This window comes from Equus asinus, chromosome 24, assembly GCF_041296235.1.
Source record: "Equus asinus isolate D_3611 breed Donkey chromosome 24, EquAss-T2T_v2, whole genome shotgun sequence".
NCBI lineage: Eukaryota > Metazoa > Chordata > Mammalia > Perissodactyla > Equidae > Equus > Equus asinus.
Genome location: NC_091813.1, coordinates 60,978,206 through 60,996,386, shown reverse-complemented (window position 1 = coordinate 60,996,386; position 18,181 = coordinate 60,978,206). Strand labels below are relative to the sequence as shown.

Below are 18,181 nucleotides of genomic sequence, written 5' to 3'. Positions count from 1 at the left end.
CCTTGATATTTTGTTTCTTTCTTTATGGGATTACTTTGAACTCAGAGTCAGGTTAGAATGTCACTGCCTTGTCCTGCTTTAGCGATATGTAGGCGGGCTTAAATACAGTCACCATTCTCAAATAGCTGGTTCTAGTAAATTAAATGCCCTCTACTACTGAGGAAATGTATGGGTTGTAGATGCTGAAATAAACCAAGTTAAAAATATTTATTACACAAAAGAGATGCTAACTGAAAGAGGCCTGTATTCTTGTTCTCCCAACAATTTCTCGCTTGTAAATGGCATGTCTGAAGAGATGTCAAATTCCTGGTGTGTGCATGTGGAGTAGACAGCTGAGCCACAGCTGCTAAATGAGACCGTGCCTCCTTCCCCTTCTCTAAGAGAAGAAACAGGGAGAAAGAAGTGAAAGAGAACTAGTGCCAGTGGCTTGCTTAAAATTCATTGACTTGAGAAGTCTGTGAGGTTGTTGGGCCAAGAGGAAGCCATTATGCATGAAATCTGCTTTTCCTAAGGGAACTCTTGTCATTGGCCATAGTTTGTGCAAAAACGTATTTTCTTTCTCCAGAAATCTTTTCCTGCGTTTGTAGAAATGCCCATGGTATCTGCCTATGGTTTGTGGCTGCTTGTTGAGTCTGCATTTTTCACTTGGTGATACCTGGCTTTCCGGTTGACTTTCTCCTCAAATTTGATGTTCATCTTCCCTTTGAAGTGCTGATTTCTATCCATTTCAAGAAAGTTCATAAATGCCAACTTTGCTTGGATTTGGATCCTGGATTGGAACCTGACTGGCATTATGACCTTGAACAAATCACTTGAGCTCAGTAAACTAAGCTTACGTTAGTTTCTTCATCTATCAAATGGACATAATGCTACTACCCATCTTTTTAGGTTGTTGTGAGGATTAAATGAATGACTTCACGTAGAACAATGCCTGCCACATAGTAGCTGGTCATCATTAGCTGCTCTCATTACTATTGCTGCTGCTCCTGCTGCTGGGGTTTCATCTCGACCGGAATGACATCTATTTCTACATCCATTTCTGTCACCACTTCTGACACTATTACAGCTTCTGTCGCTACTCTTACCTTGAGCCTAAATATGCCATTTTGGAAGGAGCATTGAAGATGAGTGGAGAGAGACATTGATCTACTAATAAAGCAACAGTCTAATAGGAAGAGCACTAGAGATTAACATGTGTTCAATGTCACCATTATTAATACGATTTTAGAAATTCTTATGGATTCAAATAAATATACACACACATACATACACAAGGGAGAACAAACAGCATTATTTAGACATTATGAATTTATATTAGAAGTCCCAGTAACATCAACTGTAACATTATTAGATTTCGATGATTAGAAAAATGACTGGGTATATAAATTTTCAAAAAGTGGGTGGCTTTCCTAAATATCAGCAGTTAGCAGTAAGGAAATACAATGTTTGAAAACCTAGAAAGAAATATGCACCAAAATGTTAGCATTGATTATCTTTGGTTGGTGGGACTGTATGTGATTTTTTTAATTAAAAAAAGAAAACAACTAATGTTTATTTAGTACTTACTATGTGCTGTGAACTGTGTTAAATATTTTTTGTATATTAAAAATAACTGTTGGCTTTACACTGTATTTGTATTCCGATCAAATATTTTCATTAATCCCCTCTGAGATCCATACAGCCTTGCTGTGTTTTGTTTGTGAATTCTAATGCTTCTAAAGATTGTAATTGCAAAACTGCAGACCAAATGGCACATATTGTAATTTGCTGTTACTTATATCTGCTTGAAGCTGTCAATATGTAGAGAATAGATTTGATCATAGGACTGAAATAAAACTGCTCTCAATTTAGGAGTGAAAACTTGAAAAATCTCCTCCTCCTTTCTCTGTGTGAAAATACATGTTTATATGTTCTGGTGTATAATGTATACAATAATGTTGACTGCTTTAGATCTGACTTTTCTCCATGGTAACACTGAGATTTGGAATAAATGCCGTATGCCTGGCACGCTGGGTCCTTGGAGAGATTTACTTTGTGTCTCAAATGTTTAAGAGGGGGCGTGTGTTCATTTGGTTGTCTTTGGAGGCTGTCGGTGTTATTGTGATTATAAGTTTAAGACTGGGAAGAAAGTTTTACCACTGAAGGCTCAGCCAAGTTAGTGACTGGGCAGCAAGTCAGCTCTCCTGCCTCCAATTACTTACCCTGCAGGTCCCTTCCCCTGCGACTTCTCGACCAGTGTTTTATAGTACTATAAAATTTTATTCTTTGACTCACACAATTCTCACTTCACCCTTGGAGGTGTAATTAATGCCATTGAGTCAGATTCAATAGCCTTTCACTCATTGTGGTGTCTAAAAAAATCACACATACCTCAGTTCAGGACTTCGTTTTGCAGAGGTTGCCACAGCCTGGTGCAGGGCCACATGACCGGTCGCTAACTTTTAATGGCTTTTAATGTTTTGGTAAAGATAATTTTTCTTGAAAACATGATCATGTGATTGTCAATATCTCTACAGCAAAAAGAAATCTTTTTGTCTGTTTTACAAGATGCTTCGAATAAATGAAAAACAAATCCTAATATGAAATGTAGCCAGTCCTTTTTATGGATTACTAGAGGGAGGGGTGGGGTGGACTGCAGAATCCTATAAATCTATGATTGTCATCTTATGGGGGGATATTTTCTTGTAGACCTGATCCCAGCAGGGAGAAGCTTTCTAACCTCACATTTCCTTTTAGATGAGGCAGTTCTTAACAGGTTGTGGATTAAAACCTGTTGAGCAAGAATCTGAATGCCTCTTACTTATCTAAAAACCTTTTGTGTATTATACTGGCAGTTCTTAAGGAGATACAATTCATGGTATCATGAGTGGTTACACCAATTACCTCAATTATGGTTTTGCCACTTAGGTTGTTTAGGTCACAAAGTCCACTATCATGTCCATCTGTGGCTCACCTCAGTGGACTCTCACCTCCACCCTCCGCCCTCTTGGACTCTTCAAGCTCTTAGTCTTTAGCACAGCTTCCCCAGGGCCCCACCCCCAAGTCTCTCCTGTTCCTACCCCAAGAGATGCTTTCATTCCCCTGGGGCTCTATCATCTATTTTCTCTAGCCCAGCAGCACTTCCTGTTACTAGGCACTCTGCAGAGCTTTTCCTGAAAGAATCTTAGTCAAATACAACTACTTGGAATATCAGCGGATTGCTTGCTCAGCACCGTGATTTTCATTTTCATGCCTCACGTCCTCCGGCACTACCTCCTCCGCACGTCATCTTGATCTAAGTAAATCTATGGTAAAATCCAAATTTTAGGCTAAAATGAAACATAAAATTGAGTGATAAAAGGGGTGATTAGGAAGGTACTTGAAGTTGAAAGATATGTTTGTGTTTCCACTAATAAGTTTAACATGTGATTTCACCAGTTGATTGAATTGTATTCCACTAATTGAAAACGCTGTTTCTAGGAATAGATTCTGTTTTTCTAATATCAGATTATTAGAAAAATGTGGAATTAAATAATGTTATGAGTAATAGCTAGACAGTGACAATCATGATCCAGGCCTTTCACATGGAAATACACCTGTATATGCATTCTCTGACAAAGTTGCAAACCCATTCATTGCAGATGAAGTAGCACGGAAATGCTTTTGACCTGTTTAGTTCTCTGTTAGGCCTTAATCTATTTTTCATTCTGGTTGTACCTTCAGATGAAGCCTGAAGTTACCGACATGATAAGTGAAAAAGTGCTAAGTTATGTTATTAAAAGTCAGGAGAATACTAGGAAGTTATACTCAAAGCTATTCTTTTAGATAATTTTATTTTTGGCTGACTTACAACGCTATTGCTATAATCAATCTTATCTTGAGTGTTTTATCATAAAATGTTACTTCTCATAAGTAGTTTCCTTTTGTTTGTTTTTTCAATCTGCTTAAATATCCAGTTGAAGGAGTTGGTGGCTGGGGAACGATACTTGTATGTCATTAATCTTCTATGACATTTTCTTCTTTCTATTTGTGCAATTGGTTCAACATTTCTTTACCTCTATAATATCTTTGGATCTTTTTATTGTCTCAACGTTTGCCAAATACTTGCTGGATTCTAGACTGCCTTTTAAAATATGTTTTGTCTTCGTCTTTGCCAGTTGATAAAGTTGAACATTTAGGTGCCTCATGTGAATTAACTATTATAATACCCTACAAGTGTTCATTCTTCTAAAGTTTGTGATTTTATTTGCAAGCAGTTTGGCTGTAAGTGCCCTTCAAGCTTGAAGGTAGCTCCGCTGTCTTTGGGTGTCATTGAAAAGACCCATAGATAATTTGTTTTTGTTTTCTGTGGGGGTTGGTAGCCGTAGCCTGTATTTATAGGATTTAGGACTGCACATATGTGAACATTTATATGGGGTAGATTGCTAGAAGTGTAATTGCTGGATTAAAAAGGAAGTGATTAAAATCTTCAATGAATAAAACCAAATTGCTACCCCTAAAGAAAGTGCCTCCTTTTGCTGCCCCGTGTACTGTCAACTCTAAATGTTATCAATCATCTGACGTTTTGCAAATGATATGGACAAAAGTGCTCACTTTTGTTGTAATTTACCATTGCTTGGCGAGTGAGGATGACAGACTTTTCATAAATTTATTGGGACATTAATTAGGGACAATTTGTTTTCACTAATTATTTGCTAAGATGACCTTGTAAACTCCACGTTGTAATAACGTCTTTATTTTATCTATTTTTAGAAGATGCTATGGCTTGAGGTGAGATGCGAGGCAGGAAAGCTGTCCTTCTGCACAGCAGATGCCAGCCTTCAAATGCCACCTTCCCACTGTGACTGATTGTAATCTATTATTCAAATCTGATTTGCCAACTTCTCACCCCCCCATATGTTTGAAATGAAAGATTTTCAGGTTTTTACGTTTCATTCTGAAAAAGCGTGTTTGCCTTTTATCAGTAAACTGTACAGTTTGATAGATTTAAAGTCGATCCTTCTGTTTTAGAGCAAGAACTGGAGGGAAAAGTAAAGTTAAGAATGTTAAATAAATGAAATACAGTGCTTCGGCTAATCATCTGAATTTGATGAGGCAGGGATATTTCAAGTCTGTAGATAGTTTTATACCTCCTATTCTTGGGAACTGTAAGCCCCTGATCTGCATGGCATTTTCAACAAAACAAAGTTAACTTCATATCTCTATTAAATTATTCTTCCAGGCCTAGACTGCTTTTCTGCACTGAAGCATTTTTCGTATTTTTGAATTTCATATGAAATTCTAATCTAGGCAGAGTCAACATCTTTAAAATATTTTTATTATGTAAGAATAGTTGAATTGTGATCGTTTACATTTTAGGAGTTCTACTGGGGAGTGGAGTCAGTGGTGGCATGAAGTTCTGACATACACCTGAATTTATTGTCATAGAGCCACTTTATCTTTGCACAAAGGCTCAGAAATGATGGACTATTGTTGTAAGCTCATCTTGCATTTTCTAATCCTCCAAATTATTGGTCGCATTACTTTAAAGCATTTATGTAAATATAAAACAATAATAAGGATCTACCTAGATGTTTTCCTAACTAAAATCCTAACTTAATGATGCCTTCAGTGTGTATAGCATTTTGCTTTAATGTGATAGGATATTGTGGAGAGATTTTTCAAATTAATTGGCACAGTATTTGTATGTAGTAGGTGGAAGTAGAGATGGGAAAGTGAAGCCGAATTGTTTTTCTGTTGGTATAGAGATGAGAAAACAAAGACACAGGGAGACCTGGATCTTGATGAGGCCTTGTGTAAAAGCTTAGTCACCATTCTCTTAATTAAGACTCTCTCCATTAGGTTAGAATGGCCATTGGCTTAGATGTCCCTTAAAGGTCTGTGTATAGCAGTGTTTTTTGCTGCTTGAGATATCTTTATTTTACGTGGTGATTCCACAACATGGTAGCCATATGCACTCTCCTAAGAAAGGCGATTTGAGAAGAGAAAGTTATTGTGATTCAGGCTTTCAGCACTGACTTGGTCAGAAGTTGACGCTTTTAAAGGCTATAGCAAAAGCCTCACAAAAACTTTGGTTAAAGCCCAGAATGCTGCTTTTACGAGAAAAGGGGCAGAGATCCCTGACAACAGGGTTTCTGACATCACTCAGTATTAACGTAACGATTTGCGTGTGTTTGTGTGAGTGGCTTGTTTGCTGTGGACCTGGGAGGAGGCCAAACTGACTCTTCAAATGATGCTTAGAGAGAGAAGAACTGGTTAATACGTCCGATATCAGTAGTTAATATACCAATTGAAATGATGATATCCAACTTTCTTTTTCTAAATAAAGAAAATGGCAGAAAGAACCATAATTCTTTACTCTTAAGAATGTGTTTTAAGAACTATGAAAAACCTAGACGTTGATCTGTATACCTTCTACATTACAGCAAGTCTAGAAGAAACATTTCGATTAAAAAAAGGGCTTCATATTAATGAAAAAATAGATATGTGTTTTTTTTGCTTTTGAGATGCATTTTAATTACCTATGTTAGCTGATTATCATTTCCTTGAAGTGTATTTTGAAGTCTTACAAAACTGAATTGTTGACCTTCTTAAAATGTAGTTGAGTATATTTGAGATTCCTTTGCCAATCTGATATAAAACTTTAAATGCACAGCCTCGTGGCAGCTCTTTGCCCTTCTTCTCGGAGGCCGGGTTATGGAATTCTGTTTTACATGGTTTCAGCATTTCACAGAACTCTCTTCGTAAATGAAAGTGATCTATCACTCATCATGCTCGAGCTGAGTCAGGAGCCACTGCTGAAATAAGCCAGGCTGGGTCTGATACGGGTGAAGTGGAGCCCACCAGGATCTCTCCACGAGAAACAAAACAAAGACATGTATAAGTGTGAGCTTGGGTGGTTTCCAATTTTACTAAAATGTAAATATGGCTTCAGTTGGGAATTTTATTTTTCAGTACATTTACTCTCTATTACTTTGTTCAATGGGTTTCTTTAGATTGTATATCTAATGCAAAGCAAAAAAGATGAGATTCTAGTGGAATAGATAAAAGGAAAAAAAATAGGAAAAGAGACTTGGGTAAATACATTAACAATCTTTGGAAATACACCTGGTTTCTGATCCTAGGATTAGAAAGACACCCATAAATTACCCAGAAATGTGAGGGCTATTGCAATAAATTGCCAGAACAAAATTGCTTTTAATTTATTTTAATGTTTTTGAAGATAGAAGAGCCACTTGTTTATACATGTTTGGGGGGGATGAGGTGCAAAGTGAAGGTTATGAAGCAGGGATGATAGGATAGTGTTCTGATCATACAAATTCTCAGCCTTAAGTCACCCTATTTACATAAACTTTCTTGCACAGGTTAATCAGCCAGTCTTTTGTAGCTCTGTCCAATAAAGACCCATTCCTACCTGTGACATAAAGCCTGAGAGACTTTGACATGTGATGGGGTTCAAAGTTCACTACACTTTATCCTCAAAGGGGGCAGCACCACCATGCCCTCACATGGCTGTGTTGGATAGTGGTCTCATGGCTTGAGGTGATGCCCATTGGGGGAGCTGTACTGGACGATTCCGAAAATGTCTATTCCCACCTGATTTTGAGGAGTTTTTAGTGTAGTGGCTAAGAGTGAAGGACCCATAGTGCCTGGCTTCAGATCCTGGCTCTGAGACTTTCTTGCTCTGTGACCCTGGGCAATTTTTATTTTTTCTGCTATAAGGTACCTTTCATTAGTATGTTCCTTTTATATTTTAATAAACCTCTTTTCATCTGTGAAATCACTTCTATGGCTGTTTGGCATGTAATCATCCATTAGGTCCGTAATGAGGTTGGATGAAGTCACATACAGACTGTCAGGGCCGTCTAGGTCTCAAAAGCTTATTTTTGGCGTCCACTTGTGCCTGAGACCTGAAACTTGGGTATAGGGACTTGCATTGCTCTCACCTGTCTTCTGCATCTTCTCCCACAGTGGACGTGTGCTCACAGGTATTGGAAACAGAGGAATGCTGGCCTGTTTTCTTTTATCTCCTTCCCTGATTCACACAACTTCTCTTCATTTCATTTCACTTCTAGAAAGAAAACTGGACTAGTGACCCACACTAGGAGATAATAAGTGGTTGAGTAAATCAGTGTATTTGTGTGTCCACACAAACTACCTATATAAATATTTGCATTCTTGTGTGCATGTATTTGTTGTGTCACAATGTGAAATGTATTTTCCTTTGTGGTCTTAAAAATTTGAAGCCTTTAGACTTGAGGACCTTGAAAAGTGTCTTTAGCTCTCTCATATTCTCACTTTCTGACTTAACCTCTGCCCAGACAGATAATCTAATTTGGTTTCAGGCTGCCCTTCAGACTCCATTTCTAGTTCAGTTTCCTGTCTGTGTTTTGATATGTGGGAAAGAAAATTGAGTCATTTGGAGGTAATGCCGAAATCAGAGACCCTTGGTGGTAAGCTTTTAACCAGACTGTGTACTACCTATAATTTTCAAGTATACTTCAGATCCGAGTGATCTAGACCAGGGGTTGGTGAACTGTGGCCCAGGGGCCAAATCCAGCTTGCCACCTGTTTTTGTAAAGAAAAGTTTTGTTTGAATATAGCCATACTATTGGTTACCGTTTGTGACTGCTCTCTTGCAACAATGACCAATTACGGAGTTGTGGCAGAGATGGTATAGCCTGCAAACCCTGAAATATTTATTAATTGGCTTTTTACACATTGTTTGCTGACCCCTGATCTAAAGGGAGGTATTTCCTGACTGAAAGCGTGTCTGGTAAGTGTTGGGGGACATCTGGGTATGGTAATATGCTAATATTGCCTCCCTGGAAACTCTTAGTCTTTCTGGGTAAATTATATGGGAGCCATTTAAGTTTTTTTTCTCATTTAGACTTTAGCTGTTGAATACATGCATAGGGTTGCATCTGTATAGCATATATACAGAATAAACTGTGAAGAACGGGGCATGAAACAAAAATAAGGGTGCTGTTAAAAAAAACTTGTTGAGTGTTAAGGGCTTTCCATGCATTATCACTAATCCTCATACCACTGTACTGTGGCTATTATTAACTTGATTTTGCTGCGGAGGAAATTGAAGCTCAAAGCAGTAAAATAGCAGAGCTCTATTTAACCATCACTCCATTGCTGCCTCTAGAAACACTGTCTCTCTTTCTTCTGCCACCTAAGTGGGTAGTGTGTGTCGGTTCCTTAAAATTCCTTAAGTCTTACTGATTGAAGTTTGGGAGATTCTAATATTGCCTTTCTGCAAAGATGGAGGGGAGTGCAGCTGGACTTGCAACTCTGTTCTGGTTAATTCAGTCTTATTAAAGGAAGATTACTCAGTTGGAATATAGTGTTTGCTTTGAATCATAGACAATTTGTAAAGAAGTCTTTTGAGTCAAATAGTCTTGTATTATATATATTAAACATATATTCTTGGCTAGAAATGGAAGTCTAGGCATGAATAATTAGATAATTTATGGGTGTGTTTGAAATGAGCTCTTCTCTCCTCATTAAGAGTCATTTGCATCTATCAATAAATGATGGGTTTAGATTTCCACAAATGTTTCTCAAGTTCCTTTTGCTTTATGAAGGAGCCAGGCTCAAATAATGTTTTTGCATACTAATTAACCACTAAAAGGGCAAAGGTTTTTTTCTGGGTGTGAAATGGTTATCCTTTTACAAAGTTTTATTCATAAATTTTCTTATTTTGGTGTTTAACCAGAGCAATTTATTATGACCAGTGACTCATGCCCTCAGAGGCATTTGTTCTTGCATCTTCTTGGGTTATCTTTTCCTATTTGAATTTCAGTACTTTAATTGAGCAAGAGTGTTGCTTTTCCTTACAGCAGATGTAAACTACCTCAATATTGATCGTGGTATGTCAATTCTTATTTTGTATGTTTAGTATTCCCAGAAGTGCGGAGTTCAAAGGGGGAAAAAATCTATTAAGCCCAGTAGATTTCAGAGGAAATATGAACTTTATTTAAAAGTATCAATTTTTACACTTTTTCCAGTAATCTCTTTTTCTGGGAGTGGACTATATTGACTCAGAATTTAAATGGAATTACATTTAAGATAGTCGGTAATAAGTTCCTTTCCTGTTCTTTTGAGTTTTTTGTGAAGTATTTGCAGCTTTTTTGTAATAAGTTTTAGGGATTATAGCAGTAAACTTATAGTTTCTGATTAGCATAGATAAAAATGACCTATTCAGAATGACCTACTTTAATTGTGTAGTGCGTGTGTCTTAATGTCATGTATTCAACTTTCTTTGTGTCCTTAATGCAAGAAAGATCATTCTAAAGTTGATGATCACTTACACAAACAAATTTGTGTATCCCAGCTTAATTTACAATTGGAAAATATTAATTTGTCCATTTTTGAGGGTCATAAAACAACTGTGCTAAGGATATTGTATTTGTCAACATATTTTGTCCAGAACTCTCCTCTTACTTTTTAAAACCCTGCATATTTCAAATGATTTAAGAAAATAAAAAGAAAAATGGTCTGTATTTTTAGCTGAATGAAGCTTGTTCTTTACGAACAGTAAAGAACTGTGAAAGATAATTCTGTATGTTTCTTGCTGTTATTCTCAGTCATGAAATTAAGACTGCCTTAGTGCCCTGGAGGGGAGAATGTAGAAGATCCTAGTACAATATCTTTTGAAAGAATGTCCTTCACAAAATGTTCAGAGCCGTCCAGGACCTTAACTGACTTTTTGCTTTTCTCCAGTTCAACTTTGTTCTAAATTAATCTGACCCTTGGTTTTATTGAAAGGTTTGACTTCAGAAAGAGTTTGATTTTAGTATTCAGTCTTTCGTGAGTTCAGAACAGATCTCTATTCCATGCTTTCTCATAGAGCTACCACCATCTGTTTAAATAAGCACTCAAGACTCTCTCCAAGTGCTAGATATTTAGGCAGCGTAGTTTTGGGGTAGGGATGCTTTTTTTTTTCTTCTTTTTTGCTGAGGAAGAGTCATCCTGAGCTAACTTCCATTGCCAATCCTCCTCCTTTTTTGCTTGGGGAAGATTAACCCTGAGCTAACATCAGTGCCAATATGCTAATACAATGTTTTTTTGTATGTGGGACACCTCCACAGTGTGCCTGGTGAGTGGAGTAGGTCTGCACCTGGAATCCAAACCTGTGAACCCAGGCCGCTGAAGCGGGAGTGTATGGAACTTTAACCACTCAGCCATGGGGCCGGACCCTGGATACTTTTCTTTTTTTTTTTTACCAGTTTATTTTTTTTATTGTAGTCATAATAGTTTGTAACATTGTGAAATTTCGGTTGTACGTTATTATTTGTCAAACACCATGTAAGTGTGCCACTTCACCGCTTGTGCCCATCCCTCACCTTCCTTCTCCCTGGTAACCACTAAACTGTTCTCTTTGTAAGTTTGTTTATGTTCCACAAATAAGTGAAATTATATGGTGTTTGTCTTTCTCTGTATGGCTTTTTTTTTCCCAAGATTTTATTTTTCCTTTTTCTCCCCAAAGCCCCCCAGTACATAGTTGTATATTTTAGTTGTGGATCCTTCTAGTTGTGGCATGTGGGATGCCTCCTCAGCGTGGCCTGATGAGCGGTGCCATGTCCATGGCGAGGATGCAAACCTGTGAAACCCTGGGGTGCCACAGTGGAGCACACGAACTTAACCACTCGGCCACGGGGCTGGCCCCTCTGTCTGGCTTATTTCACTTAACATGATGCCCTCAAGGTCCGTCCATGTGGTTGCGAATGGGACTATTTTGTCTTTTTTTACTGCTGAGTAGTATTCCATTGTATATATATGTGTGTGTGTGTGTGTGTATATATATATATATATATATATATAGCACAGCTTCTTTATCTAATCATCAGTTGATGGGCACTTGGGTTGCTTCCACGTCTTGGCTGTTGTGAATAATGCTGCAGTGAACATAGGGGTGCATAAGCCTCTTTGTATTGTTGATTTCAAATTCTTTTGCCAGGGTAAAATTTCTTTTTTAAATTAAATTTTAAATTAAAAAAATTTTTTTGATACCTAATCTTTTTTAGTACCAGTCCTTTCAGAGAGCAGCTTAAGAAGGGAAAGAAATTTGGCAAATCCAAATAGCTGGATTTTTCTTTTCAGGTGAGCAGCTTGCAAAGCCCTCTAAGTGGCTTGCCATAGTGGAAGGCAGACCACTGTAATGGTAAATCTGTCCCTCAGCTGGCTGATTAGCAGAGAGGAATTAGCAATCTGTGGCATGGCTCTTCAGAAGTCATTTTCTTCCAGAGGTCAAGGAATGTATGGTCACCATTCTCTGATGTGATTTGCTGCTACTCACAGTAGTCTTATCACCAGTAGCAAATACAACAACTGGAGATATAAGATGTTTTCTTGCTCATTTTTCATCCCCTCTGCCTAACTAAATTTCTTAAACATCATTTCAGTATTATCTCCTTTTGTTTTGCCATCTAGCTCAGTGAAACTTTAAATTCACGAGTTATGTTTTTATTTATGATTTATAACCTTGCTAAGATATTTCTCTTTTACATAGATTACGATACTGTATATGAAGATGTCCTGAACTCAGGAATGTGTGTATAGAAGGCTTTGTTTTTAGGGCTTTCTAGTGAGCCTTAAATGGTAAATATGGATTGTGTGTAATGGAATTAGCTCAAGATGTGTTATGTGCTATCTGTATGTGGTTGAACCAAATTACCACCTTCGTTTCCCCCCATTTCTCTTTAAACTCAAAGTGGCTGCTAGAATTGTTATTATTATTTTACTTTTTATTTTTAATGTGGCTTGGACTATGTCATACTCCTGGGTAAAATCCTTTAATGGCTTCTGTATAACTATACAGTGAAATCTACACATCTTATGATACCTAAAATCTTTCATATTTAGATTTGTTTCTGCCTCGTTCCCTGCATAATTTTCATGCTCATTGCACAGAAGTTTTTGAGAATATTTGAGATTCCCCAATATATCATGTTTCTTTAGGAAATTGCAGTCTTATTTTCATTCTGGCCTGGCGCATCCTTATTCATCTTTATAGGCCTAACTCCATGAAGCCTTCCTAACCAACCTGGGTGTAGGTAGCCAATCATTTGTCATTTGTATTCTTTGTGACTTTGGACATACTGTTACTATCCTTTATAGCACACTGTATTTTATTTATATATATATAATTTTCCCCTCTTCCTCTCCTCCTTGTCTGTCCATGCCATACCATTTATTGGGCCATGAATAGTATCTTGTGTATTTTCTATCATCTTCTCCAGTACACTGTATTAGTCCTTAACATTGAAATATAAAATTCTTTACAAAAAGATAATTAAAAATATTTTACCAAAGTTTTATCGATATGTTCTATATGTGGTAAACAGATGTACGGTACCTCTTAGATTAGAACTTAGTTTAAACTGTAAAATCTTCTTTTAAAATTTTCTTGTCTCTCAAGTCAAATAGACCAGTAACTGTTTCCAAGACTCTTGACTGATATGGCAGTGAGGTGCAACTAGCAGCAGGGGCTGACCCACTTATTTTGTATGGCTATTCCTAGTTGTTATTGCTAATGAGAATCTTGGAGTCTAAAATTAACAATGGCTATGAAGGACAGCAATTAAGGCCGTTTGTCTTCCAAATGAGGCAACATAGGTTTGACTGGCACTTTAAATTTATAGACAGAGGGCACTCACACTGTTATCAAGGGCAATGGGGACCCTGAAGGCATGTGTTGCAAAGCATAAGTCATTTTAGGGTTGTGAGAGCAAATTGTATTTTGAGAAAAACTTTCCCTGTGCCATGTGAAGATGCATTTCCTAGCATCCTCTTTTCATTGATTAATTTTAAATTAAAAAGTACATCATTTTTCATGAGAGCATTTATAAAAAGGCTGTTTTAGACAAATTGAAAAGACAATATTAATCTTTCAAGGTGCTAAAGTTTGGTTATTTTGTAGGATTGATGTGGTCTAAGTGATTCAAGGATAGCCACATGCATATTCTGCTTTTGAAAAGATCATTAGGACTACAATGTCGTCTGGACATCCCTGATTTTAACTTCTTTGCCTGACATGCTGGCTTGTCTCTGTCATTGATGAGGAATATAACTTATTCATATTCAAATTCACAAACTTTTGATGAGGAAAATGAATTCCTTGTTTACAGAGAAGAATTTATAGTCCTGAAGTTTACCACTCCCAGAGAATTCACTGAGTTTCTTGACAAAGATCCCCATGGAAACTAAACAAGTAAACTGCTTGAAAGGAGACAAGTTATTGGTTTTTCTCATTAAACCCACTGCTGGATTTTCATTAGTTCTAATCCATTTTCTTTCAAGATTAGACATATAGGCCAGTTCTTATTTTCATGATTTGAATAAACGAAATGTGTTGGGTTGTGCATGCCTGTATGTGTAGGCTGAAAGGCAAAAGTAATCATTCTAGTTCTACCATAAAATTATCCCTGAAAATAAAGCCAGAAAAAATGACTGATGTAAAGAGGAGAAGCTACCTCCATTTTTAAAAAAGAGGTTATTAAATAAAGTGGAAGTGGTGAGAGTGATTATAGCTAATCTGATTGGTTATAGACTTCAGGTTTTTTTCCCCTCCGTTTAAGTCATAATTGTATATGAAAGTAATCTAAATAAGGTATGGAAGAGTGTATCACTAACTTCAAATACCTTAGACTCTATGAAGCTTTATATGTTTCATTTGCTATTATGAGTAGATTTCAGAGTGTTCCTTTAAAGCAAGGAATTTAATAAGACTTACGTATTAACTTTACCCTTTTGAACTTACATTACAAAGAAAGACACTTTTCATTCTTTTCCTTCCTCCCCTTCTCCCCACTAAAGTTGTTAATAAAAACTATTTAGATTTTAGTTGGTTTGTATATTTCAAGAAAGCCTCACTATATGTGTATCTTCTATTATTTTTAATATTTCAAAATCTGTGCCTCAGCCTTCTGAGGCTTAAACTGGTTTCTTATTCAGACAGCAGCTACTGATAGAAATTTTATATTATGTGAAAACTTAATGAGAATAGTGATATACGGGAGTACTATTTATTGTTATACTTATGAGTACCACATTATGTATTTCAATGTAACCTTTCCCTCTGCAGCGCCTTCTGCATTTTTAGCAGATGTGTTTAGAATGTACCCATGGTTCTTCTCTTCTCCTTTTAGGTGGCTGTACGTTTGATGACGGTCCAGGGGCCTGTGATTACCACCAGGATCTCTATGACGACTTCGAATGGGTGCGTGTTAGTGCTCAAGAACCTCATTATCTGCCACCCGAGATGCCGCAAGGTGAGAATCATTCTGGTTACCCAGTGTTGGGGGAATCACTTTGGATTATGTAGCGTTTTCTTATAATATTTTATTTTTTTCCTTTTTCTCCCCAAAGCCCCCTGGTACATAGTTGTATAGTTGAAAGTTACTGAAGGAAAGGCGAAGAGTACGTTAAGGCTCCTCGATGTGGTCAAGGAGCTTGACCACAGGAGAGTATTACAACAAATTATTTTGTTGTACCTAAAATAAGAAAATGTGAGGCCGGCCCCGTGGCCCAGTGGTTAAGTTCTCGCTCTCCATTGCAGGCGGCCCAGTGTTTTGTCGGTTCGAATCCTGGGCGTGGACATGGCGCTGCTCATCGAGCCATTCTGAGGCAGCGTCCCACATGCCACAACTAGAAGGACCCACAACTAAGAATATCCAACTATGTACTGGGGGGCTTTGGGGAGAAAAAGGAAAAATAAAATCTTTAAAATGTGAGATCAGCAACCTTAGTTTATATTTGATTAAATTACACAGGTTTAATCCTAAAAGATGGAAGGAAAGGACTTCTATTCCCTGGTCGGGGGAGTGCTTCTCTCCATGTCCCTCTGGTCAGGAGCATGCCAGTGGCTCTGAGCATGCCAGACTGAAGACAAAATTGTCCGATATGGGAGGTCTTTTCTGAGTAAATTGCAGAAAAATAGGGCTGAGCCCTGTTCATTCTTCGCCTGAACTTTGTCATAGGCTTTGATTTTTGGTTTTATGAAATAATGCATTTTCTTATTGTTTAAACCAGTTTGAGTTGTTTTCTCTCTTACTTGTGAAAAACACATTAACTAACATAGGATAGCAGCAGATGTATACTGTTTTATATACTATCAGACCAGTATATGTGCCTTCACTTAATATTAATTTGAGACTAATTCCAAGCTCTATGTATATATGTTTGGCAATAACTTATTAAATTGTAAAAATTGAATATGTAAACAGGAATATTAAAATATAATAATGAAGAGAATGAACTATTTTCATTCCAATATTTAGAAATGTAATATATATTTATATAACAATTATGTATATATAATATACCATATAATAATATTTAATAATGTAAAATATTAATATATTATGGAATAATGTAGAATCATTATATAATTATGGTATATAATCACATGTAATTGTTGGGCTGATTGCCTATTATTAAGTTTTAAAATATATTTTCAATATTTTTATTATGATTATTTTAAATACTTTATAATTAATTTTTCTAAAAATTCAGAAAGACTTTCCTAAACTGAGTGTGATTTTAGATATGAGAATATTAGACATTGCTATTAGAGATAAAAATGTCAATTCTGGTGATGGAAGGGAGGAGATTTTATTGGTAGTACCCCTGAACTTACTAAGTAATATGATATAAAAAAACCAAAAGGAAAAATAAGTCAACAGTAAACAACAGACCTCAAGGGCACAAAGTAAACAAAAACCAACCTAAAAAGTTACATTTTCCAATTACAATTTGTAAATGCATATAGTAAATATATCCTTTGGAGAGTTTTTTATTGGTTCTCCCTGTGATGTGTTCTTTGAGAGAAAGGTGAATTAAGTCTGCTTTCTATTCTGAATTGTCCCCTTCCGTGGCTGATTAGGCAAATGGTTGTTTCTGAAGCTGGACTGAGCTCTGACTTCCTTTCCAGAGGAATAAATTGGTACTAGGCGGCTGGCACGCTTGCTTTGTATCTTTGCCCTGTGTTGTCAGCAGACTCATTTAGTTTTGTGCATAGGTTTGTATTTTTCTTTCAAAGGTACATAACCTTATTTTCCTGGTACATTTTAATTAAGGAGACTCTTGTAATATTTCACCTGAGTTTTCTCTGTGGTATATTTAGACTGAAGTTTTTTATATAAAATTAAAAGGGGTGGGCTGGGATGCACACATTTTGACTGTTTATCATCAGAGAATAATCAGAAAGATGTTGATTTATGGAAATGTTACCATTGTTAATTACCGTTGAAGATGGGTAATGAAAAGCTGAAGAGATGCTGCTCAGATGACCTTGTTGGCTCACCTTTGATGAACAGCTTAATCGGTGGTTACAGTACAGGATGATATGCACGGAAAATGAAAGTGTTTGAAATTCAGCCACATCTTCCAATTAATAGGACATTAAGTAATTAATCATGCAGAGGAGGGAAAAAGGTCATGGCCACTTTATTTTTGCCGAATGTAACTTGTATTTATCTCAGAGAAGGTGAAAGAAAGCACTCATGTTTATAGTCCTCTTTTACTGTTCTCTTTCTACAATTTATACTATTTTTTTCTCCATTTTCCTTCTGATATTGCTTTAAAATGCTCACTGAACATTATCTGTCATAAATTAGAAAAGAGAAGACTTTTAGATTTATTTTATTAATATTTTACGAATAATCCATGTATTTTCAAATAAACAGACATGCTTTTTCATTTATTAAAAATAAATTAAACATTTGGTAACTAAGTAAGAAGGCTGGGTCTCTGATGCAAACTTGTTATTGAACTATTGAACTCTCTAAACAGTATTTGGACTTTGTTAATTGCCTTCTGCTTATTCATCTTTTTTGGACTGGAAACATAGAAGGGAAAAAGAAAGACAGGGTGAATTAGTAAATTAGAATCAAGGAAGAATGAAGGAAGGTGGAAGAGAGGAATAGTGAAAGAAAGAAGTGAATTCTCCTCACTTGAAGGCATATGCTATCGATAATGGCTTAAAATGTCCCTCAGCAGTTCCTAGCCCTGTACCACCTTTGTCAGGTGACAGTGATGGTCCTGAAAGGCTTGCCAAGTATGTTTAAAACAGCATACAAAAGAATGAGTACTATATTCTAATAGCTGAAAATCCTATGAAAATATGAGTGCCCACTCAACTCAGTCTTCAAGGAGATGCAAATTAAAACCACGATGAGAAACTGCTATACGC

General features: G+C 36.6%; 1 protein-coding gene across 11 annotated transcripts in view; it reads left to right on the top strand.

Moving 5' to 3' along the window:
• The window catches only part of PTPRK (protein tyrosine phosphatase receptor type K), a 514,767-nt gene that overhangs the window by 109,174 nt on the left and 387,412 nt on the right, over positions 1-18,181 (top strand). For all 11 annotated transcript variants that reach the window (XM_070496694.1, XM_044753877.2, XM_044753876.2 and 8 more), the window contains exon 2: positions 15,138-15,260. In XM_070496694.1, coding sequence (XP_070352795.1) covers positions 15,138-15,260 — 123 coding nt within the window. The remainder of the gene's footprint in view (positions 1-15,137; positions 15,261-18,181) is intronic.